This window comes from Balaenoptera musculus, chromosome 6, assembly GCF_009873245.2.
Source record: "Balaenoptera musculus isolate JJ_BM4_2016_0621 chromosome 6, mBalMus1.pri.v3, whole genome shotgun sequence".
Classification (NCBI taxonomy): Eukaryota; Metazoa; Chordata; class Mammalia; order Artiodactyla; family Balaenopteridae; genus Balaenoptera; species Balaenoptera musculus.
In genome coordinates this window covers 103,338,023-103,362,557 of record NC_045790.1, presented here as the reverse complement: position 1 = coordinate 103,362,557, position 24,535 = coordinate 103,338,023, and the positions used below count along the sequence as shown (strand labels likewise).

General features: G+C 55.8%; 1 protein-coding gene across 14 annotated transcripts in view; it reads right to left on the bottom strand.

Annotated features, from left to right (window-relative positions):
* LOC118896682 (DAB2 interacting protein) overlaps positions 1-24,535 on the bottom strand; it is a 193,638-nt gene that overhangs the window by 65,202 nt on the left and 103,901 nt on the right. For 13 of the 14 annotated variants that reach the window (XR_005020244.1, XM_036854839.1, XM_036854837.1 and 10 more), the window contains one exon: positions 17,933-18,090. The exons of the other annotated variant lie outside the window; for it this stretch is intronic. Coding sequence is in view for 11 of the 13 variants with exons in the window: in XM_036854839.1 (XP_036710734.1) it covers positions 17,933-18,090 (158 nt within the window). In the remaining 2 variants the exon portion in view is untranslated. The remainder of the gene's footprint in view (positions 1-17,932; positions 18,091-24,535) is intronic. 14 annotated transcript variants of the gene reach the window in all.

The following is a 24,535-nucleotide window of genomic DNA, read 5'->3' as shown; positions in this document are numbered from 1 at the left end:
TAGGGAGGGCCACCGGCATGGAAAGCCGTCAAGACAGAAAGCGTGGGCACGTCCTCACATGATGGAGACAAGCCCTTTGTCACAACAGTCCTAAACAGGGACCAGGGCCGGGGCTTGAGGCTTCTGGGCCAGGAGTTTCAAGAACCCAGGCCCATCTTGTAGGATCACCACTGAGTGGTCCCTGCCCCTCCCCTGAGGACCCTGCAGCAGCAGGTGACCCACGGGCCTGGAGGGGAAGGGTACAGAGGGAAGGTGACGGCGGGGGTGGAGCTGAGCGGAGAGCAGTAAGGGGAAGGCGGGACCCTGACTGGCCGCTCACCAGGCCGCTCACCAGGCCACCCACCAGGCCTCCTCGAAGCATTCAGCACGGCTGCCACCGGCGAGATCAGACTAACTCTGCATGGGGAGGAGGACCGCGTAGGAGAGGCAAGGTGCCGGTCAGTTCTGCGTGCCCAGCGTGCTGCGAAGCAGGATATCGGCCATGCTAAAGCACATCCAGGTGGATGACTGACGTGTGACAAACACACGAGTGAAACTTCAGTGAATCTGCCCAAGGGCAGACTCGCAGGGCCCCTAATCGGGACTCCGAGATGTCAGGGGGAGCTGCAACAAGCCCATTAAATGGTTTTCTGTACAACTGCACCAGATGGATGCAGTGTTCCTCTCATTTAGAAGTGTGTTTCCACTAGTATGATGAGTGGCTTCAAATGTGACCACTTATAAGAAGCCCACAGGGCATGGCCATGCTGTCTGTACCTGCTCTGAGATACAGGCAAGCTCAGCAAGCCGGCCCTTCACAAGCGGCCTCTTGCGGTCCAGAACCCTGTTTGCCCCCGAGTCCCACCACTCAGTGGAAGACCCTGGCCCCCAGGCCAATGAGAAAGTTGGCAGTTCCTGCCACGGGAACCCTGGCATCACTGGGGAGTGAAACTCAGGTGCAAGGTGCTTCTCCAGGGCAGAAGGACAAAGTGGGGGGCTCACGAGAGGCCATGGGGCTGTCCTTCTGAGATGAGAGCCGGCTGAAATGTGTGTGCTTAGGGCAGGGCACAGTATGAGACTCGCCTTCACTGAAACTCTCTTCCTGGTAGTCGCTGGGGGCAAAAGAGACAGAGTCCCACCCACTGCCAACCATTAAAGGCTACAGAGACTTACTGAAGGAACCCGCTGGCTAAGCGGCCACCTGGACTTAGGAGAGAGAGACAGCAGGGATGGCCAATCGGAAATGTGTGGTGATGAAACACCAGGCTGGCTGTGGATCCCCTGGGTTCCCCACATTGGCCAAAGACCATGGTGGGAGCCACGGAAGCAAGCTCAGAGGTCAGCCCACTGTCTCCCTGCAAATAACGGAGCACCGTGAAAACAAACAGGTGCCCGTGGTGCCCAAGCTGGGGCAGAAATCGAGGGATCTAAGGTCTGGAATCCATCCATGGCCCAGGAAGGAGAAAAGGATGGGACGAGCCTTGACCTGGCTCCTTCTGCTTCACATCTGCCTGGGCCTAGGTTGGCCTGAGTCTGCCACAATGGAGGGACAGGGACTGCCTGCAAGGAGATCCAAGATTTGGTACCCAGGGTCAGAGCCATCGCGGAGACCCCGAAACACCACCAGGAGTGGGTCTGGTCTGCCTGGCTTTCTGAGGGAGGGACTGGCTCCCTGAGAAGCAGGAGCAAGATGAGAAAGCAGACCTCGAGGCACCGACCCCAGGAAGCCACTGGTGTCTCCCCCTGGCAGCACACTGCGCTGCTGGATTCCCTCTTTACCTTCAGGGCCAGCCCCACAGTAGATGCCCTGCTGTTTAGCTGAAGAACTCAGCAGACTTCCTTTGGAAGTGGGATCTGAGCAGGACAAAGAGCCCTGGCTGGGGCTCTTCAACCAGACCAAATAAACACTCAGTCTCTCGCCAGGGGGGCTGCAGTTTAAATTTGGAGAGGGCAGGGAAGAGTCAATCCGAGCTGAGTTTGGGCTGAACTGGCTCTCAGCCAACAGCAGTAGGAACGCACTCCAGACTGAGTTTCGTCTGGGTCTCAGCCGCCCACCGGCTCCCCAAGCTGGAACAGGCAGTGGTATATCCAGCCCCAAGGTTATCCTACAGCATGATAACCCAGCACCCTCGCCACCAACATCCCCCAGAGGCATGGGACCCTTCCAGAGAGGGAAGAATCCAGAGCTGCTAGCTGGAGGTCTCAATACTTGAGTGGGTCTCAGAATCACCTTGTCCCTCCACAGTGGCAGACTCAGGCCAACCTGGGCCCAGGCAGCTGTGAAGCAGAAAGAGCCAGGTCAAGGCTCCTTGGTACCCAGGGTCAGAGCTGTCACGGTGACCCTGAAACACCACCATGACTACAGATTCTGGGGCTAGTCCTAGATCTGTGAATCTGACTCTCCTAGGTAGGGCTCTGGAATCGTTCTGCCTGGTTCCCATGGCACCATGATGCTCAGCTGTATCCAGGAACCAAGGGAAGGTGAGGTGACCGTTGATGCCTCCCAAAGTCCCCTTCCCAGAGCCCACAAGGCATGTTTGGTCTTCCCTATCTGCTGCTGCCACTTCCTAAAACCCTGGGGACTTACATAGGCCCAGGTGTAAGTCCAGACTCGGCCATTTAACGGCTCTATGACCTTGTGTTGGTCTCTTAACCATCTTCAGCTTCAGACTCCTCACTTGCAAATGAGAAAATGTCCGTTTCCTAGGACTGCTGTGAGGCCCTCTTTTAGTCCCCTCGCTCCCAGACCCACTGGGTCTGCACAAGCTCTTCCGTCTGCCCAGAAGGCCCTTCCCTGCGAGCTCAGCCCACCCCTCTCCTCCTCAGGGATGCCATCCCCACCACCCTGACGGATCAAACCCTCCAGTTCAGGGCTCTCAGTGCCTTCAGGACACACGCTTCCACTGCAATCACACATTGACCTGTGGGACACTTTCATGGCGGGAGGGGCCGGGGCTGGTTTTGCATCCTCCCCCAAGCCTGGCACACGGCGGGCCCTAACTGAATGGTATCCACTCTCCCCAGCGCCAGGCCATCAGAGCTCCCTGTCCCGTCCCTGGCTCCAGCCTTGACCACTCAGGAACCCCCGCTTCCAGCCCCTCCGATACTCCCACCAGCGCCCTGCCCTGGACGGTTCCTGTCAGACCATCCGGCACCTCTGGAGCCTCACACCACCACCAGCTGCTTCCTGGGACTCGGCCCTGCGTGGCTCTCAGATTTCTCGTAGTAACGCCTTCTCGGAGTTTCAAAAGCAAACCAAGTCATTTGCCCACTATTTTCTCCCATTAATTTCACAATGCATTTGCTATTTTCCCTCCATAATGACTCATTTAGCAGCAACAGAGCAATTAGGCAGACCACAGAATATTGATTTTCTAAGTGGGAGAAGTGTCCGCACAAACGTCTCCCTATGCCTGTCTCAGGCTGTCTCCCGCTACATGATGGGGTAAACCTGAGGGGGCCGAGCTGGATCTGCTGGCAGGATTCTGGGGTCTCCAACAGACGCTCAAAAGCATGGTGTGCGCGTATGTGTGAGAGAGTGTGTGTACATGAGATGACATGATGAAATTATCATGTGACATACATGACCCCATGGAGACCTCAGAACCCTAGGAGGCAGGCACCATGATCACACCCATTTTAAAGATGACGAGACAGAGGTTCAGAGATTAGGTGACTTGTCTTAGATCACACAGGAAGTTAGGGAGCCGACACACAGACCTAGGTCTGTGTGTCGGTAGGGCAGAACTCTGTTCATCAGGGCGCCCTTGTGTGGCTTGCTCTCCATGGGACATGGGGGATGTGACATTGGGGGCAACGCAGTCCCTGCCATGGTGTGACCCAAGGAGATTCCTGAGACATGAAACAGTTGGTCTAGGTCCTGAGGTTGCACACCTCTGCCTCAGCGCAGCCTCCAAGCCTGCCTGCTGTAAACAGGTCCACCCCAGGATGCCCCTGGCCATCGGCCCTTGGAAAGGTCCGGAGAAAGACATAATGGCAAGACCCCCTTCCCTCCTCCTCCTCCACCCCCTGACCACCACCACCAGCCCAAGCAAGTGCCTGCCCAGCTCGTGGGGCACTTCAAATATCCCCTGCCTATAAAAAGAGAGGGCAGAAGAAAAGAGAGTCAGGAATGGTTTGATGAGCTGAGCATCTATGATATCTGCAAATGGCTCCCAAACCAGGCCTCGCTGCTGAGAGGATCCTATCAAACAAGAGCTTAGCTTTCCTCCTACCTCCCGCTCTCAGGAACTTACTCGAGGCAAGTGGGATGGGGGCTGTAGGGGCAACAGGTGCCCAAGGTCCTAGGGACCAACGCTAGCCTAACCCAGGGAGCAAATGGCCTCTTGATGGCCAAGGGAAAGAGCTGAAGGTCCAGCTAGCAGACATGGGTTTAAATAACAGCTCTGCCACCATCTATGTGGCTTTGGGTGGAATAATGGCCTTCTCTGAGCCTCAGTTGCCTTACCTGTAAAAGGAATAATGCCTGCTCTGACACCTCCTTAGCTGTTATGAGGGCCAAGCAGTAAATGATAAAGTGCTACATAGGGACTTACCTGGTGGCGCAGTGGTTAAGAATCCACCCGCCAATGCAGTGGAAACAGGTTGAATCCCTGGTCCGGGAAGATCCCACATGCCACAGAGCAACTAAGCCTGTGTACCACAACTACTGAGGCTGTGCTCCAGAGCCCGTGAGCCACAACTACTGAGCCCGCGTGCTGCAACTACTGAAGCCCACACACCTAGAGGCCGTGCTCCGCAACAAGAGAGGCCACCGCAATGAGAAGCCTGCGCACTGCAATGAAGAGTAGCCCCCGCTCGCAGCAACGAAGACCCAACGCAGCCAAAAATAAATAAATAAATGAATTTATTAAAAAATAAATAAAGTGCTACATAAATGTTGGCTAGCGAAGCTCAACAAAAGGGAAGGTTTCTAAGAGCTGGCACTGCCCAGCAACGGGATGGCATCTCCCCATTATTGGCGATGTGCAAGCAGACCCTGGATAGTCCATGATTATGGGAAGCAGAGCATCCTATATACCTCCTGTATACCCAGATGCACATTAGCATAGTAAAGGCTCCCAGGAGTCAGGCACTGAAGAAATTTACTTGCTTTGCTTCCCTGACCTGTTTGTTGGACTATGGAATCCCCTCATCACAAATGCCCATTAACATCTGCAAGGATGTGGTGTTCCATGGAACCCGGTCCGAGAAATTCTCCTACGGGCGCTTTGGACAATGACCAGGGGACATAGGGAAGAAAGCAAGGCCTTTTGAGTACAACCCTCATTGGAAAGACTATAGGACCTTTCCCAATGTCAACTACAGGTCGGGAGCAGACCCAGTCCTCAACCTCCCTTCCTAGCATGACAGGGAGACAAATCCATATGCCCAGAGAGAAAATTCACTTCAACGAAACAACGTGCTCTTGCCTGAAAAGTCACCATGACTGCCCTTACCCTCTGGGTCAGCAGGGCCTCGTCCAGGCTACCTGAAAGCGGGGCTAAGACTCCACAACCGTTGACCATATTTCAGAGTGGAAGAGTTTGCAGGGCCACAGAAAGCGGGAGACTGCAGGATCCCAAATCCCCTGTGTGTCCAGACCCCATCCGTGGATCCTGGAAGAAGGCAGCAGGCACGCCCAGCCCTGCCCACAGCGTTGCTGTGGCGCTGCATGGACATACCCCCTCCACCCCAGTGCCTCTCCTCTCTCTGCGGGGCTCCATGCCAGGCAAGGCCGACGAGTCCCGGAACCATGGGCTCCCTGGAAGAGCTCCGGCAAACCCATCCATAATGGTGCAGACTTTGCTCCCAGCAAGGACAGAGCTTTATTAATTATTCAGGGAACAGTGCAATTATGCAAATCAGTGGGCAGCCTCTGCCCAACTGCTGTCTTCTGCAGGAGTCTGGGGGGAGGGGGTGCCCAGAGCCCAAGCGGCTGAGTACAAGAAGGGAGCCACCCAGCCCGTGAAAGGCAGAAGAAACCCCCCACGTTCTGGGCCCACAGAGGGCTCTGACCAGAGCCAGGCCCCATCCCGCACACAGAAGAGCTAGGAGCTGCTTTGAGGAAAGATTCTGAAAACCTGGGGATGCCTTTTCCAAAAAAAGAAAATACCCCCACAGCTACTGCTAGGCCAGCAATGCCATCATTCAAGGCTTGCTCCTGTAGGCCCTAAAGGCATGGAATACTTCCAAAGTTCCCTCTTTAAAATTACGCTTCTAAGGAGAGGTAACAACTCAGATTAGTGTTTACCCAAGAACGTTCTGCAGAATACTACTGCTCTCGGGGTGGGGGACAGGAAACCCTGCATTAAACAAGGTGAAACTGGTTTCTTTACTGCAGGACCTCTCAGGGCCTAGAGTAAGGATGCCCATGCCACCTGCGGAGGAGAACATCTAGTCTCACCTCCAGGAACCAGGAACCGAGTTTGATAAACTCTGGACAGACTGCTCACAAAATCCCCTGCCAGGTCCATCATCCCTTGACTCTGAAATCCCGCGGTGTAGGTTTTCACTACTCTCATAAACAGCCATCATCAAAAATGTGAACTTCACGTGCGCAGGGCAGCTAGACACGACCACCTCAGGCAGGCTGGCAGGGTGGTCAGAAGGCCCGCCCGTGGCCCTGCCACCACCCAGCCCTGCCTCTGCCCCCTCCCCGAGGCCTGGCAATTGTGCAGGTGCCCAGAACCATCTCAGGTCCACAGGGGGCTGGGTCGGCTGGGAGTCTGGCTGCACAATCAGCAACCCCCTCAGCTAGCCTAGCCAGAGGTCTCGGTGCCAGACTCACCTGCCTACCCACACGTGCTTGACAAAGGCTGGGCTGGGAGGCCCTGCCCGGCATCATCACTGCTTTCCCTTCATCCACCTGCGCAGTGATGAAAGTGACCTCGACGTGCTGACCTGGGGAGGAAGGCTGGTGAGCCCACCCGTGACCTCTGCCACCCACCCCACCTCTCCCAAGATCATAAATCAACAGATCCAAATGCAGCCATGGCTCATGAGCTCTGCTAGGAGGAAAAGAGAGGTAGGGGCCCAAGGAGGAAGACACTTGTAATCACTGAGCAACTGCCAATGCGGGGGCAGTCCCCGAGCCGGCCCTACCCTCACAGCCTGGGGACCCCACCCACTGAGACCAGGAGGAAGGCCCACCTCCACTGCCACACACACCCCCCACGCCCCCTCAGGACTTTAGCACCCATAGTAGCCTCCTTCAGAGCTCGGGGTGGCCCCGGGACGCTGCCCCAGCCCCCTCTGGTGGCTGTCATGTTCTTTCATGTGGGAGACAGTAAAACACTCTGGAAACATCTAGGTGCAAATCCCGTCTATGCCACCCACCTACTGTCTGATAGGGGCAAGCGGCTTTTACCTGTCGGAGCCTCTGTTTCTCATCTGTAAGGCAGGGAGAGGGCAGCACTGGGCAGTAGTTAACAGCACAGACCTGGGAGCCAGGCTCCTTGAGTTCGAATCCTACCTCTGCCATTCCAGCTGTGCAATTCACATTTCCTGGTTGAAAACCAGGGATAACAACAGCGTGTAGCACGTGGGCTGTTGTGAGGATGGAGTGGGTTCCTCTCTGTGAAGGGCTGAGAGCAGGCCTGGCCCACAGGATCTGTCCATCATGTTAACTATTATACTGGAGAGGGCCTTGGCTTTGAGTCCAAAGAGACCTAGATTCTCAATCCATCACAAGGGTAATCCCCAATAAGTGATTTTACCCCTCTGAGGCCAGTTTCAGCACCTGTAAAATGGAGGGAGGATAAAACAAGGGTAGTCAAGAGGATTAGAGACGACGTACAGACAGTGCACAGTGCCTGGCACACAGCAGACGCTCCATAAATGGCAGGTAGGTTAGTGATGATATTATTGACTGAGCAGGTCATCTGGAAAACAGAGACCATGAGAATAGTGGTTGATGGCAGGGCCTTAGATAGTAAAGCCAGTTCACCTGGGTTTGGATCCTACCTACGAGCCGTGTGACTTGGGCAAGTGGCTCAGTCTCTCTGGGCCTCAATTTTCCTCTCTGTAAAATGAGGACAGTAATATCGTACAGAGTGCTGGTGTAAGGATGACGTGCGAAAATGCAGGAAAGGAGCCCGGCCCATCAAAGGTGGCCACGCAGGGTAGCGACTGGTGGGTGGTGGTGATATCGCAGCACTCAGAGAAGCTCGCCATGAAGAGTGCAGAGACGAAAGGCATCCTGTCCCACCTGCTACCATGGCTCCATCCCACGTCACCTCCAGGGACTTCATGACCTGAAGGCGGTGCAGCAAAGGCCGGGAAAGACAGGACGCTACCCTGTGCTAGGTACCTCCCCTCCAGGAATCCCAGAGTCCTGGGCACTGAGATATTAGTCTTTGTTTTGCTTTGTTGAGATGGAGAAACTGAGGCTCAAAGAGAAGCAGTCAGTTGAGCTCCGGGTGGCTGACTCCAGCACACCTGCTGACCTCCCAGCAGCTGGCAGCGCAGGGGATGGGGCCAGAAGGCAGTCATGGGTTCAAATTCCAGCTCCATGGCCCACAGGCCCAGATTCCCCCTGCCCCACCCTCCCCCATCTTTCTCTCCCAATCTCAGCGGGCATCCGGCCTCCTCAGTTGGGGGGTACAGCCTAGGCCACCTGGCTTCTCCCGGGGGCCTCTGCACAGACAGCCACTCTCACCCCTGAGCCGAGACTCTCCAGGCTGTGCTTAAAGAGCTCCACTCCCAGGTGGGGGCCAAGGGCACCTTCCAGGCCTGAAACATTGGCTAGTCCTGTCCTATGGGCTTTGACTCAGTGGACCTGGGCTTGAATCACATTACTGCCACTCACTTGATCCTGGTGACCCCAGAGAGGAGTGACTACACCTCTCTGAACCACCTGTAACTAGGAAGTCGGCAAGAGGAGCGGGCCTCAGTGGCTCAGGTGGGCCAAGCACTGGACCTGGAGCTAAGAGACAAGTGTCAACTCCAACTCTGCCCCTTCACCTTTCTGAGCCTCCCCCATCTTGCCTGTAGAACGCAGACCACAGTCATAAATGCCCTAATTGCTCCAGGCGCCCTTAGGAGAGCTAGAGCACCAGTGTGAAAGTGCTTTTAACAGCGGGGAGCCCCGGGCAAGCACAGGCGGGGCTCCTGGCACTCCTGTTGGAGGGGGAAGGTTAGTTCAAAAGACATCACAACCTTAATAAGAAAGGGCACGGCACGCTAATGGGAAGATTCTAGGCCTCAACCAGGGAATGGATCGCCTAGGCATGGGGTCCCCCAATGTGTGACTTTGGGCCAGTCATGTTCCCCTCTTGGAGTTTCAGTTTCTACATCTGTGAAATGAGAAACAAAAAACCCTCTTACTATGAGGAATCAATAAGAACATAGCAGTGCCTAGGCAAGCTGGTGATTGCTCCACCAGAGTCTAATTCTGAAGGTCTAGGGTGGGGCCCAAGAATCTACATTTTATCAGGGGTCCTGCCTGGGGCGGGCTGGTCAGTCCTGCTCAGGGACCAGGCCCTCAGCTTCCAAGACAAGAGTGGGGTTTTATCAGAGCCAATTCTGGGACTGAGTTTCCTGATGAAATCTGGGGAAGGTGGAAAGGGGGAAAGAAGGGTAATAGGAGTAGAGGGGTGGGGCTGTGAACAATCTATTAATCAATTTCCTCCCCAGCCGGAAACAGTAATTGCTGGGCGCACACATCCTTCACATGCTAACAGTCTGCAGCTGCAACAGGAAGCTTCCACTGCGAATGTCAACAAGACAGCATGAAATTAACTTCCCCTTAGTCAGTGGGCACAGGGAGCTGCTGCACTAACTCACTGCCCTCAGTATGAAAACTCCCCAGGACAATGTCGCATCAAATTAGAGCCTGTGCTACCACGGTGGCATCTATATTTCTACCCGAAGTGCTCTTTTACAACCAGGCCCTGCAAACAAGGGCTGGGAGAAAAGGTCAGGGCTAGCCGAGGCAGGCGATGGTCCCGGCGTTAACTGGGCCCTGGCCAGAGCCAGCCGGGACCCCTCAGCTCCCCCATGGGGGCTGCCCACCAGAAAAGGGAGGCAGGGGATCACTGTGACAAGGAGTAACTCACCCCTCAGAGCACCTGCTGTGGGGAAAAGTGCAAACCCAACCTTCTATCTGGGCCAATTCCTGGCCCGCCAGCCCCCCTGGAGACACGGGGAGACAGACTTGTGGCTTTTCCGAGCTAGCAGTGCAGCAGGCCCAGGAGGCAGGTTCCTGCGCTCCAGCCTGGCCTGTGGCAGTCCAGGTACAAGCGGCAGCAGGAGGGGCGGCAGGAGGTGGGGCGACAAAGCCCTGCTCAGCTGCCTTTGGGAGAATGCAAAGACGCCCTGGAGGCTGCCCTCTGGCCCCCCCCCCTCCTGGCAGTTCATCACCAGGCAGACCCCCAGTGCCTCCCCAAAGCGCAAGTGCTGTGTTCGGGCCTCCCGGCAGCCCGCCCCAGGCCGCCATCAGCCGCGGCCTTCGAGGGGACGACCCCAGGGGTCAGGTGCACGCAGGCTTCCTGAGCGGGTGCGAGTGGGGGTGTCTGGGGAACGCCCTATTCTTGGCACACCCCCAGGATCAGGCTTGACCTCCAACCTTGGGGTCACTTCTTACCCTCCCCAGGAACGCACAGAGTATTCCCAGATAGGCTGCCAGGGACCCTGCAGGAGGGATCCCGTCTCCCTCTCCTTCCCCTGGGTCCTCACCGCACCACCCGCCTGGCTCAGAGGGGACCTCTGGTGCACAACTGGTGGCTTCCACAGGGACCTGGCTTCCAGTTGCCAAGGAAGGTTCTTACATGTGCACGCCCAGTGGGCATGTGGTGTGGCCTATAGGCAGGACCTGGGAGGCAGCCCAGGCTGTGCCCCCAGTATGTGTGAGATGCTGTGTGCCCACCCACAGGCTCACACATGCCCACAGAGGACGGAGATTCCCTCTGTCCCAGGAGGGGACAGTAACACAGGCCACCCTTCCTGGTGCCCCCAGCTGGGAGGGGTAACTTCCGCATCACTCCCCTCACAGTCATCTCCTCTGGGCTCTCAGCCTGTCCTCTGACGTGGGTGGGCAGGATCACAGGTGACTCTACACTGAGCACTGAGGGGGAGCACGCCCCTGGTGGAGATCTGGTCCTCTGAGAAGCTGCCTCAAACTCTGGAATTGGGAGGAGGGGTCCCATAGGCAGCAGCCCAAAGGCCGCTAGAGGAGTAGCAAAGGGGTTAGTTTCACTGTAGAGTGGCCGGTGACTGTCCCGTCCATAGCCCAGGCCTCAGGCATGTCACCTGGCTGCTCTGGGGCCTCAGAGGGTGGGGGTAGGAGTGGTACAGCCTCATGTCAATCCGCCAGTCCGGGCTTGCTCTCCGTGGCCACTCACATACCCCACCCCAGGCTGGGAATGCGGCCCAAGCCACTCCTCGCAGGCGGATGGACTGTCGGCCAGGAGACCCAGCATTAGCAAGGGGCGCTTTTCCACTCACCGCACCAAGTCACCCAGGAGGGCGGGTGGGGGAGGAGCTAAGTGGGCCCTGCCACCTGGGAAGGAGTCACACGCCAGCCGTGGGAGCTGGATGTTTTCCTTCTTGCCTTTTCGGTCTCCCTATGATCTCCAGCTCGCTTCTGTGGCCCTCTAAAGTAGCCATTAATTAGAGCCTGGTAATTAACTTTCTGGTTCAAGTAATATTTTGCAAAGGAATTCCATTAAAGAGTCAATTTGCATATCCTCAGACATGGGACCTGGAAATAAGCAGGGTTACTCTGGGAGAATGCGAAAGGCCTCACCCACAGCACCCCTCAGGCCTGGCACCCAGGCCTGGGCTCTGCAGGCACCTAAAGGCATGAGGGGACTCAGAGGGTGGCTGTCCTGACGGCCTGGGGATATGCTGAGCCCTGGGAGGCTCTTCTCCCCAAGAAGGCAGGCAGTTTGTTCACAAAACTGGCCAGCTCGGTGGCCACACGCCCAGACACCAACTGCACACACGCACGCAGATGCGCACATGTGAGAGCGCAAACACAGAACACACCACGCACACGGCGAAACAGGATGTATGTAAACACACACGCACATGCCGATAGACACGTACACATAAGAAAACAGACACAGTAAGAACGGTAGCCAGCACTCATTGAGCACTTAGAATGAACCGTATGTCCATATTCGACCTACAAAAAGAGCCACTTCATGTGCCAACCCAACATGAAGTGCCAGGCACTGTTCCAAATGCTTTACATGCGATTACTCATCTCAGATGCACAGACATGTACAAGGACACTTACATATAACGCACACACACCTTCATGAGGGCAGATGCGTACTTGTAAGACACACAAAACCACGCACTCATGGATGTACACATGCCTACAGACACTTGTACAAAAAAAGGCTTCTCTAGCTTTTAAAACCCCAGCCTGGGGCTGATCACATTCTCACTAGCTAATTTCCACCGTTCCTAAAAATATTGCCCGGCTCAGATCTCTGGAAGATACACGAGGGAGCTGCAGATCTAAAAGGAGGGTGATAAAAATGAGAAAGCAAAAATAAATTGGTTCTTCTCCAAGTCTGGGTCATGTTCTGTGGCTTTCCCCTCCCTCCGGAGATGAGGCTCAGAATCATGTGCTCGTTAGTGGGGCTCCAGTCAGCCCTGCCCCAAAGGTGCCCATGGGGATCCAAGAACAATGCTGCAGGTGGGTCGGGACGTGGTCATGAGGCCTGGCTTCTGTAATGGTCCCACCACCACGCCTTTGACCCTGTGCCTCAGTTTCCCTGAATCTAACAGTCCCTTCACCACCTACCTATTCTGCATGGTGAAAGACCTTTCAAGGTGCTGTGTAAATGCCAGGCCTCCTTATGATAATTATCGGATTAAGAATTAAATCTGATTCCCTTATGGAGAGGAGAGCAGAGGAGGGGGGAGCTGGGAAGCATTCCTTGCAGGTAATTAATGAATTCCCAGCCATACCGCTTGGTAGACAGAGACCCATTTAACAAAGATCCACCTACATGAGGCCTCTCAGAGCTGAGGAAAGCCAAACAGGGCAACTAAGACTCCTGCAAGGGCCTTGTCAGAACGTTCAGAAGGCAAAGGACACGAACAGACAAGACTCAAAAGCAGCAGCACTACTGGCCATTAAACTCAGGAAAACAGTGTTCAATCACTAACAAGCAAGAAATGCAAATAACAAAGAATTTTTCTGCCTATACAAATGACAAAGATTGTGTTAATGATGACACCCAATGTTTTTAAAGGTCTAAGGAAACAGGTGAGCACCCTCAAAAATCATTGGGGGAGTGTATACTACAGGCTCTCGATGGGAGGCATTTTTATCAAAAGCCTGAAACTGTTCATATTCTTCCACCTAGTAATTCTAAGACTTTACCTCATGAAATCAATCACAGATGCAGATAAATGATGCATACTCAAGGATTAAATACCAGCACCATTTTTAATAAAGAAAAACTAGACATAACCTAAACGCCTAAATTACTAAAAACAAGTATGGCCTGAACATCAGATGGAACAGTGAACTTTACAAATCAATTTTTAAAACACATATAGTAGAGGTTTGCTTTCCCAGGTGTAGACAAGAACCAGGGTCATTCCACTTGGCTATTTCTTGTGTTCAAAGTAGTAATGATCCTCTGTACAGCCCCTTTCACCTTATGAGGGACAGCAACATAGAGTATTATCGCTCGAACTCAAAATAACACCGCACGATTGCATGTTATTATTCCCACGCTGCAGATGAGAAAACTGAGGCTTACCAAGATGAAGGGCCTGTTCCCCACCAATATTAACTACCGCTTACTGAAAACCTAAAACACACTTGTCTAACCGCTCTCGTGTGTTATAACTTATTTAATAAAATTTTAGAAACATTTAAGAAACGTGGAAGACCCAGTGTGAGTTGCTAAGGAAACAGTACTGAACAGGACAGACATTTTCTATTAAACACATGCTGAATATATTAATATCGTTTCCAACGACATTATTATCATCAGGCCCATTTTGCCAATGTGCAAACTGAGGCTCAGAAAGGTTAAGTGACTTGCCCCAGGAATGCCTGGCTTCAAATCCAAAGATCACATACTTCCCATTATTCCCAGAGACGAAGATGCCCAATCATCTCAACATCACCCAAGGGAAGGCAGAGAAGGACCAGGCTCTCCCTGTCTACAGCAGGGGAGGGAGCGAGTGGAGAAAACCCAGGCCTGGTTGCCCAGCCCTTCCTGTACCTACTGTCAACAGAAAACAGATTCCGTCTTCCATTTTTTCCTGTTCCTCATCAAGCTTCCTCTCCTCCCACCAAGGAATGCCTCACCCAAAGGGGTAAAATTGATTCTTGCCTACTCAGGGCCGGGTGAGGGTCCCTGAAAGCCCCCTCCCCCCACTTCCAAATTATCTCCCTCCCTAGTCTTACACTGCCTGGAATCCTACCATTAGTAACTTTCAGGTGTGGGAACTCCAGGCAACACACATACTCCCTGTAAGGGAAATCAATCTCTCACTCCACACATATCAGCCTTGGGTAACTGCACCTGGGTTGCCCGCCTGTGTGGAGGGCCAGACTCACCCAGATACACTATCAGGGAGAAAAAAAAATGAGGAAAGCACAGTATTGCCAGCTGACCCTCCTAGCTACTCAGCAACATTAATAAATAAATGAGTGACTTGGAAATTATCTTCTGGGAAGGCAGAAGCACAACATCCGAGATCGCTTTTACCAACATTAAAACAGTCTTGTAAATGAAGCAGGAACATTTCCAGCCTGCAAAACAAAAGTGCTTTTGCCAGCACACCTTTCACCTGGAAAGCCTCCGAGCGGCATTCATTTCTGTTATCCACGGGAAATGATTACCTGTTCTTGGTGCTTATTTCCAAAACCTCCAAAGGAGAAATGAGCGTTGAGGCGTCCAGTGATCTTGGAGACCGGCTGGGAACCTCCCCCAGGCTGTCTTCAGGGAAATAAGTACAAAGGCTCAAACCTGTCCTGTGGTCCTCGGGGACCCCAGAGCCCAGTTGTGCCCACCAAGCCCTGGCTGGCTTGACCCCAGCCTCACAACCAGGCCTCAGCCCTCTCCCCGCATCAGCCAACTTCAGCGTCTCCACACCTGGGGCAGACTCCTTTCCCAGGGAGCTGAAAGATCCCAGAACGGAGCCAACTGGATGAGAGAAGCCAGAGGAGAGAATCCCAGCGCAAAAAAAGAAAAAAAAAAAAAGCTCCCAGATGAGAGAATCCCAGCTCAAAAAGAAAATAACCTCCCCAGCACAGAGAGCGTGCAACAAAGCCGCTTCAGCAGCCATAAAGCAGACAGATTCATCCAGAGTCAGAACCCAAGTGGCCGCCCCTGAGTCCCCTGTGCTCCTTCTCCACATGAGGCGGCCACGGGGGCTCACATCTGCCACCCTAGAGGCCCCCAGCCCCCTTCCCGTGCCCATCTCCTCAGTGAGGCCGCTGTCTCTGCACTTACCCCCTTCCCAGGGAGAGGCACGGCAGCCCAGTGGGGTCCCATGGAGCCGGGAGTCAACGCCCTCCTCACTGCTGAGCCAGCCCAGTGGGGTCCCATGAGCCAAGCCAAAGGCAGCCGTCCCGTCTTCCCAGCCTTCAGCAGCACCACCACCACCACCCCACGGCAGAGCGGAGGGAGGCGCCTCTCCACTCACCCAGCGTTGACCGTGAGCTGGGGGGAGGGGGGTGGGGGTCGCCAGAGTTGGCTTGACTCACTCAACTCCAAACAGGGCGAATCCAGGGACTGCCCCAGAGAAACACCTGCCCAGCCATCCCACCAGCAGCCGATAAACCTACTTCAAAGCAAAGCAGCACATCAGGAGACCCCAGTCCGAGTAAAGCCCACTGCCGCTCCAAGGCTGGACAGAAGGACTTCAAACTCAGTCTCTCTGCCTGTCCGTGGCAAGTCTGGGCTCCCTTCCTGTGCCAGAGAAGCCACCAAGCCAGATTTTGTTTATAGAAAATTAATAAGACAATTCCACACCACTGTCAGTGACATTCTGCTCCAACCGCTACCGTTTACCACCGTTTCTAGAAACAGACCTGTAGTCTTACTCCCTACCCACCGCCCTCCGTGCCCCTCCGGCATGTGGCAAAGCTGACCTGAGGCCAAGCTGGGCAGGACCTGCTCCAGGTCATCTCAGCCAGGCCCTGACCTCCGGCCAGGGTTGCCAGCCGAGCGCTCGCCGGCGTCTCCATGCAGGCTTCCCGCTGGAGGGAGGTAAACATGGCATGCACGCTGTCTGCTCCCAGGAGGGCAGGCACACTCAGAGGCCGGACCGCCCGCCGTCTCTCCTGTTCCCCGGACACCCACACATGCACACAAAACTGGGTACGTACACGAGGCCCTGCATGCGGGTGCAGAGGGTCCTGACCCCCACCAAGGAAAGCGCAGAGAAGGGCATGTTCCTGAGGAAGAAAGCCAGAGGAAGGGGCCGGGCAGAGGGAGGAAGGCAGCAAACCGGGTGGCCTGCCGCCCAGACAATAACAAAGATGGGAACCGAGATTCTCAAAGACGCAGTGGCTGCACCCAGCGCTGAGCTCTGGCTTGGCTAAATCTTCCTGCCAGGGCACGCCTGGTCCCCTGGGGCACCACGGCCATCAGAAAAAGGCTGAGGGTCCTGCCTCGGGCTGGGCTTGGCAGCTGGGGCAGGAAACCAGCTGCAGGCAGTGGTGAGGATGCATTAGAGAGAGCAGCTCCGGGCTGATGGAAATTAAAGGTCTAGTAATTCTCCTGGAGAGTGGAAAGAGTACTCTTCGGGAAGATGCTAGGGGTCAGTTAAACAGTCACTCAACCTTGGGCAGGAGTTGGGCTATAACTTGTACTCCTCTGCCTGCTGGAACCAAGGGGGAGGGGAGAGACATTTTCATTCTACCTGTGCCTCCCTTACAGGGAGTGCCAACTCACCAATCATACACAGGGGCACAGCCCTCTGAAGGAAGGCAGATGCCAGGGGCCTGAGATGCTGGGGCTGAATGCCGAAAAGGCTCCTTGCTGCCCGCCCGTTCTTTCACCTCCACTTAGCTGAGCAGGAACACGTTCTAACTGGCACCAGAATCCACCACCATGCTGTGCCCAAGCAGAAAGGTGCTGGGGCTGGCACGGCTCAAGGAGGGGGGACCTGGGCCCCGAGAGGCTGTGTCCGCCCGGTGTCCCCGCAAGCGGACAGGAGGGCTTGCCCTTGCGAACTGAAGCCTGCTCCTTGCCAGTGACTCCTGGCAGGCTAAACCACCTCCTCTCCTCCTCCTCTGCCCCACAAGCCACCTCCCCTTGGAATTTCCACACCTGCTCCTGGCTTGCCTAGGAAAAGGAAACAGGGAATAGGAGGCACCCCTGGGAGTGGAGAGGTGAGGGAGGGAAGCAGCTGCCCCGGGCTGGAAAGGATGAGGCCCTTATTCCTTGGCCTCAGGCAATGCCCCTGAGCTCAGGGCCCCGGCACTGCCCGCTCTGCTCGCCCCAGCCCCCAGCGGAGCACGCGCCCTACTTACAGCAGATGTGCCCCCTAAACGGCCCAGCCCCCTGCTCCTCCCCTCCAGATGTTCACCCTTTTCCTCACCGCTGGGTCTCCGCAAAACCCAGCCGAAATGCCTTTTGTATCGGACACTCAAGGGCTCCAGAGGCAGGGGATGGATCCTGGGGTGGAGGCGCCACTTCTGTCCCCAGCTCCGGGCACTGCACCGCCCGGGAAACAATGCCCACCTCGGCGAGGCGAGGCAGGACTTCCCGGCGAGGGCACTTCCCTCCCGGCCTCGCCCCGAGGCTCGGGCACCCCGTCCTCACCCCTGGGGGAGTGAGAAGGGTCCTCCCGTCGCGCCCCGCCCCCGTCCGAGATGGCCCCACAAGTTGCCGGAGGGCGGCGTGGGGCGCCCTCGCGCTTTCGGCGCGCCCCAGCCCGGCTCTCGCTTTGTCCCCGCGCCCTCCGGGGCGCATCCCGGGGCGGCGGCGCGCGGAGGCCGGGCCGGCGGCGACGGCGGGCTCACCTCTCATTGTCCGCGGCGGAGGCGGAGGCGGAGGCGGCGGCGGCGGCGGCGGCGCTCCGGAACCCCGGCAGGATGTGGCGGAAGCTGTGGTTGCGGTCCAGCTTGGGCTGGCTCTTGGTGCGCTTGATGGAGCCCTTGAGGCGGCGGCTGAGGAAGCCCTGCGCGCGGGGCGACAAGAGGGGGAAGGGAGGCGGGGTTAGCGCGGCGGCGGCGGGCCCGGGACCCGCGCGGAACCCGCGCCCTGGCTCGGGCGGTCGTGCGGCCGAGGGCGGGCGCGGGTTCGGGCTGGTCCCTGCACCTCGCGGCCCGCGCCGCCCGCCCGCCGACCGAGCGCCGACGGCCCGGCCCGCGCAGCGCGGCCCAGCCCACCCCGCGCCGCCAGCCAGCCAGCCAGCCAGCCAGCCACGTCGCCCCCGCCCCCTAAGCCGCTGTTGCCATGGCGACGCCGAGCCGAGCCGCGCCGGCCGAGACCGAGGACGCCCGAGCCCCCCGGGCGCGGGGGCGGGAGAGCCCCCGGGGGCTGAGGGGGCGGGGCTGAAGAGGGGCGGGGACCCTCGGGGGGCCTCCGCGGCGGCGGCCTCCGCAGCAGCAGCCTACTCACCTCTTACAGTAACGAGGTCACACACCGCCACCCACCTGGAGGAGTCCACGCCCCCCTCCCGGTCCTGGATTGCCAAAGCGCCTTCCTCCACCCGCGAGGTCGATGTTCTCAGCCCGGGTGGTACAGATGGGGGAAACTAAGGCTCTGCGAGCAGGCGTCCGGTCCTCCGGGGAACGGCCGGCTAGCGCAGCTCCTGGTAGTACCCTGGACCCCTAACCTGGGCGTCTTTCCTTTCGCAGGTGACTGTCACAGTCCCTCGGGGTGGAGCCCTTTGCCTGGAACCGTTGTACCCCAGCAGGGGCAACCACCTTGGGGACAGTGTGACCTAGTATCTAGCTCAAGGAGAGGCCGAGGGGCTGAAGGGTTTGCTGAGTACCCCCATTGCGTGCTTCAAGATTTGGAGCCAGGTCTGAGGGAAGGCTGGACCTTCTCTAGAGAGACTGCTGCCTGCTGGCCCATTCATGACCCATGGTGGGTAGGGGTCCACTCCTGGGAGGACTATGACAGACCTCAGCCGGGCCTCCCCATTAGGCCACTCATGCATCTATCAGACTGCGCTGGACTCTGAGACCAGAACCTAAGCTGAGCGCAGCCCCCAGAGCTCCGGGTCTAATGGAAGAGAGAGGGAGGAGACAGAGTTCAGTACAGCAAGTTGAACCAGTCTACCCTGGGGTAGATTTGGGGGCTCAAGGGGCCACAGCCTGGGGTGTTCTGGACTTGGTGCCCTCAGGCAGTTGGAGGGAGAGGAAAACTGCAGGAAGAGGGATTCCCTGTGGGTGGAGTTGTCTGAGAGGGATTCTGGGCACTCACCCACCCCAGCCTCAATTCCAGGTGATATAAGGATAGAAGGGAATGGGGATATTAACTCATTTTAGAGTTAATGTTGTTCACGATCTGAACACCATATTTCATCCATCACACAATAAAGGGTAGGCTTGGTGGCCCTCTCTGCTCTGGGGGGAGAGTTGGACATTTGCTGCAGTCCACGCCCTTACTGGATCTGTCCATCTCTATGGCCCTAGCACCCGAGACTGATGAGAGCAAATGTTGGTTGTACACATCATCTCATGTCACCCACACAAACAGAAATGACAGAGAAACATCCCTTTCTGCAAATGAAGAAACCTTGCTCAGAGAGGTGAAATGACTCACCCAAGGACACACAGCTCTCAGACCTGCCTAATGTCAGAGATTTTCCCATAGGACCCCCCCTCTTCCGCCCACCCTCTTCAAGCTTTCCCTTTTCCCATCTTTCTGCCCCTACTTTTGCCTCCCCCTCAATCTCTCCCATCCATAGAAGGCTTATCCCTGTGGCCACCTGTCAGAATTCTGCACACCCTTCAAGGCCCAACTGAAATGCCACCTTATTCAGGCCTTCCCAGGCAGTGGAGTCCAAATGCCTCTCACCTCTACAGCTTGGTATCACCCATGAAGGTACTCTAATCAGTTGCAGTTTAACAATTATCTCTTAGGGGTTAGGGACTGCAGGAGGGACCCTCTTCCAGAGTGGTGACCCACAGACAGGACGAGGCCTAATGCAGAGGGACCACAAATGGTGGCGGGCCAGGGGGACAGCAGGCTCTCTGGGAGACACAGCATGAAGGCAGGGACCTGCACCCCTGAATAAGCTCTGGGGTCTCCCAACCTTGGCCTCTTGGCAGGTGTGGGAGGAGGGGAGATACACCTGGCTAACTTGGATGGGTTCTTCTCTCGCAGGTGTGGTTGTCAAGCAAGTTCCCCCAATGGGCTTGTACTTTTTATTGGTTTTTATTTTCTACACTGATTAAAATCTCACAATTTTTTACACTCTTGTGGTACAAAGAACCACAAAGCATGTTTCACAATTTATGGAGCTCATTATGTAGCAATATGGACGGCTTTATCCTATTCCTGAGTTTAAAAAAAAAAGTTTTCTTCCTTCTAAGAGGTTGAGTGGGACAGTATCACTTCGTCTTCCCCACCCCCACCCATCAAGGCTACACTTAATGCTCCTCTGATAAGCATTACCTGTAAGCATCCTTGAAGCCTACTCTGAATGTACCTCCCCAAACTGACCATGACCTTGGGGACTCAAACTCTCTATAATATTCATTCATTCACCGTTTGTCAAGAGCCTACTATGTGCTAGGCATAGTGACCAAGACCGACATGAACACTATGAGGTGAGCAGTGTACAGAATAACAAGAGGACAGGGAGCTCACCTGTCCCCCACCTCACCACACATACCCACCATGGAGGACCTTATGTCCCCCAGAGGACCCAGCTCAGGGCTCTACATATGGCAGGCTTAACAAATGCTCATTATCCCAGAAAGCCACAGCTGGAAGGGGACTCAGATCCAAAAGACTGTATTACAAGAGTGAATAATGCCCAGAGACCTTTCCCAAGGTGACACAGCAAGGTTAATCAAAGACCCCAGACTCCAGTTCCCTGCCCTGCTTAGCCTCATAGCTTGCTTACTGACCTCCTTCTTGGGGTGAAGGGACAAGGGTGGCTCCTCGCCCAGCCCTGGATGAAGGGAGACGAGCCTTTTCTCCTGTCCCTTCATGGGCAGGTACCAGGACATGATTTCTGGAGTCAGCTGCAGCCCTGAACTCAGGAAGAGGGACTGACTGGCCTTCAAGTCAGAAAATCTTGTTCTAGACCCAAGTCGACCTTTAGTGAGGGGCAGTGGGCAAATCACGTCCCTTCTTTCAGTAAAACAGGGTTCTCAATGCTCACTGCCGTGGACCCCACTGACAGCCCAGTGGCTGAGAGCTGGGAGCCAGAGGCAAACAAATGGGGCTCAAATGCAGCTCCATAGACCCTTGGCGGTGAGATGGTAGGCAAGGTCCCTCGCCTCTCTGTGAACTGGGTGGGGGCTGCAGTGAGGATTAAGTAGGACAGACAAAGCCATGGATCCCCTCCCCTTCCACACCCCCAGGGCCTGACTTTATCCACCTTCTCCAGGAGACCCTGACTACATACTCCAGCCCTGCTGATCAACCCCTCAGGCCAGCTGAAGTCCTCTCACACTGCTTGTGTTCAAATCTTAGTTCAGATAAGCCGTGGGAAAATTACTGGACCTCTCTGAGCCTCAGTGTCCCTATCTGTAAAATGGGTTAAGGATGATACCTTCTCTATAGGGTTGTGGGAAGGATTAAATGAGGTAAGCTATCCCCAGTAAAACAGTAAATACTAAGCAACTAAACACAGTAGTTGCCAGGTTTATTATTATTATTATTACCAAGGTTGGCTCTGATACAGCCACCAATTTTTGCCCCGAGGAGGTATGTGACCACCACAGGTGGGAGTCTGTCTGGGCTCTCTGAGGAACTTGAAAGCAACGTGGCAGTGGGGACAGGGCTGGTGTCATGCCTAGTGAATGAATGAATGTGCTTGCAAAAATTATCCTGGAGCCACAGAAAATCACTCGGTTTGGTAGTTTTGAACTCTTTTAAACAAGCACTTCTCTTCTAAAGCAACCTCACAGAGACTCCGGAGGTTCAAAGTGCTCGGGCGGGTGGAGCTGCACAGGTGGAGGCCTCCGCTTTCATTCACTGGCGCAGGGTCTGGTGTCTAAAGCTCAGCAAGGCGTCTGCACAGTCCTCGGGGACCAAGCCTGCCCCCTCCCCAGATGGCGCGCTGTGTCTCTGCTAACACAGCCCCATTCCCCTGCGCTTCTCAGGCAGCTGTGCCACTGTGCTTAGGTCAACTAAGGCCCCAGGGACTTTTGCACGAGGCTGCTGCCTGGTGTCACCACCCCCAGTCCTTTGGTGACAGGGTGTGGACAGCCCTTGTAGCCTCTGCCCACCTCGGTGACAGCTCACTCTGCCCATGCAGATGTCCTCCCTCCCAGCTAATCCATGTCAATGGTCCAAGCCCCTTGGGCTTCCATCCATGTCAATGACCAAAGTGCAAGAAAAGTCCCGAGCGGAGGACAGAGGCCCATGGGGTCTCTGGCTTGCAGGACCCGAGTTGTCGGCCGCTCCCCCATCCCTATTCTCTGCCCCCACACTGACCCCGGCCACAGTGCTGCTTCTCCAGGAAGTGCTGGGAAGCTTTCTCAAAGGCCTTTCAGAATTCCAGACTCGTGATTTCTCCATTCACCGTTTCAATCCATTCCATGTGATGACGATGATGATAAATTACCAATTTCCGGGCTCCTGCTCTGCCAGGTCGCTCTGCCCGGGGCACTCACGGAACACATCCGGAGCCCGAGCAGAGGGGATGCCTAGGAGGGCCCGATGCCTCATATCAGGAATCCTCGTGAGGACATGTGCTTCAGAAGGATGTTTGGGGTTTTCAAGTGGGGAAACAGAGCCTCAGAGAATTTAAGCTACTTGCTGAGAGTGGCGGAGCTGTTAGGTGGTAGAGCTGGGATTGTAACCAGGAGAGTTGTAGCCTCTCCTGAGCAGGCGGGGCAGGGATCCTCTTACACATGCACACGTGCCCCCCCCCCACACACACACAGAGCCGTGCGCGCGCGTACACACACACACACACGTGTCAAAGGCCAGGACGGAAGTGACTGCTCAGCCCCTCCTCCCCATGCCCCAGGTACCATGCTGGGCCGGGGGGAGAGAAGAAAGAAGGGAAGGTGGGCTTCTCCCTGAGTGCAGGGCTGTCACCTGGGGCTCACAGGTGAGGACCTGGTGGCTCAGGGAGGGGAGACTTGCCCAGTCCCATCCTCACGTGTGCATCACTCCCCATCCAGGAGGCAGCATTTGGGGGGCAATGGGTTTGTATTCCAGCAACACCACTTGGGCACCTGGGAGTCACGTGTCACCACTGGTCTCACCTGAGTGTAAAGCACTCAGCACCATGCATGGCACATAGTAGGTGCTCTACCAGCCCCCGACTCCATCATCTATTTTGTCCTGCATCCTCAATTCTGCCTTCATCACCTTCTCCCTTTTAACAAACCGACTCTGGGTCACTGCAGATGGGTGGGTGGGCCTGACCTGCGACAGTGCTCAGGATGAACGTAGAGCCCCATGGCCCTCCCTCGGCCCCGGACCAGCTTCTCCTTTGTGGCCGTTTCTAAGGCCTGCATCCAAACAGATATCCTTCAAAGAAGGAGGCTCTTGTAACAGGCATGTCTCTCAATTTCTTTCTGAGGCTCTGTGCAAATGCCAAAAGCACACCTAAATAAACAGGAAAGGCGGGGAAGATCCCATCCAGATATCACCACCTCTCTCAGCCCCAGGAGAGGAGATCTGCCGGGCTCAGAGGCTGGCAGGCAGACCTGACACCTTGGCAGGCTGGTAGGGACACCTCACTCTACCCTGGCAGAGGCTCCAGGAAGGGGCTGGGGGTGGTGAGGAGTCCTATGTTATTCTAAGATAGCAGCGTGAGAGCTGGGAGTGCCCAGAGCCGGCAGCCAGGCCAATGCCCACATGATACAGATAAGACACCCGAGGCCCAGAGGGCAGGGGGACTTTCCCAGAGTCACTGAGCAGGGCAGTGGCAGACCCATGGCAGAACCTAGGTCCCCTTTCTCCTTGCCCAGTGCTCTTTGCAATGCCAGAATGCTTCCAGAACCTCCCAGGCTCCCCATGTTTCCTCTTTCCAGGCCTCAGTCTTCCCATCTGTACTCCGAGGGCCTGAGTTGGGTGATCACCAAGCTCCTTTCCAGTGCTGGTATTTGATGATTCTCTAAAGCTAGAGCAGCTGCCTTTCACAGCTGGGCTCTCCCACGTTTGGCACTAACAGTACCAGCAATTTCTGTGGCTTTGCTTGAATTCTTCAGATGCACAATTCCTCCTGCCCTCTTCCCCTTTCCTGGGGCTCTACCCGCAGCAAGCTGCCAGGCCTCTCTGGCCTCCTCCCCTGGGAGCTATGCACCACCAAAGAGGGTCCCAGTTGGGGAATAACTCAGTAACGGTGGAATGTCAGACACTGTGACAGGTGAAAGGTGGGAGGAATTTTAAGCCAGGATCAAGTTGGTGCCTTCCCAGTGGCCACCTACTGACAGGCCACCGTAAGCCCACAGAACCCTCACTAAGCCCATGCCGGCGCT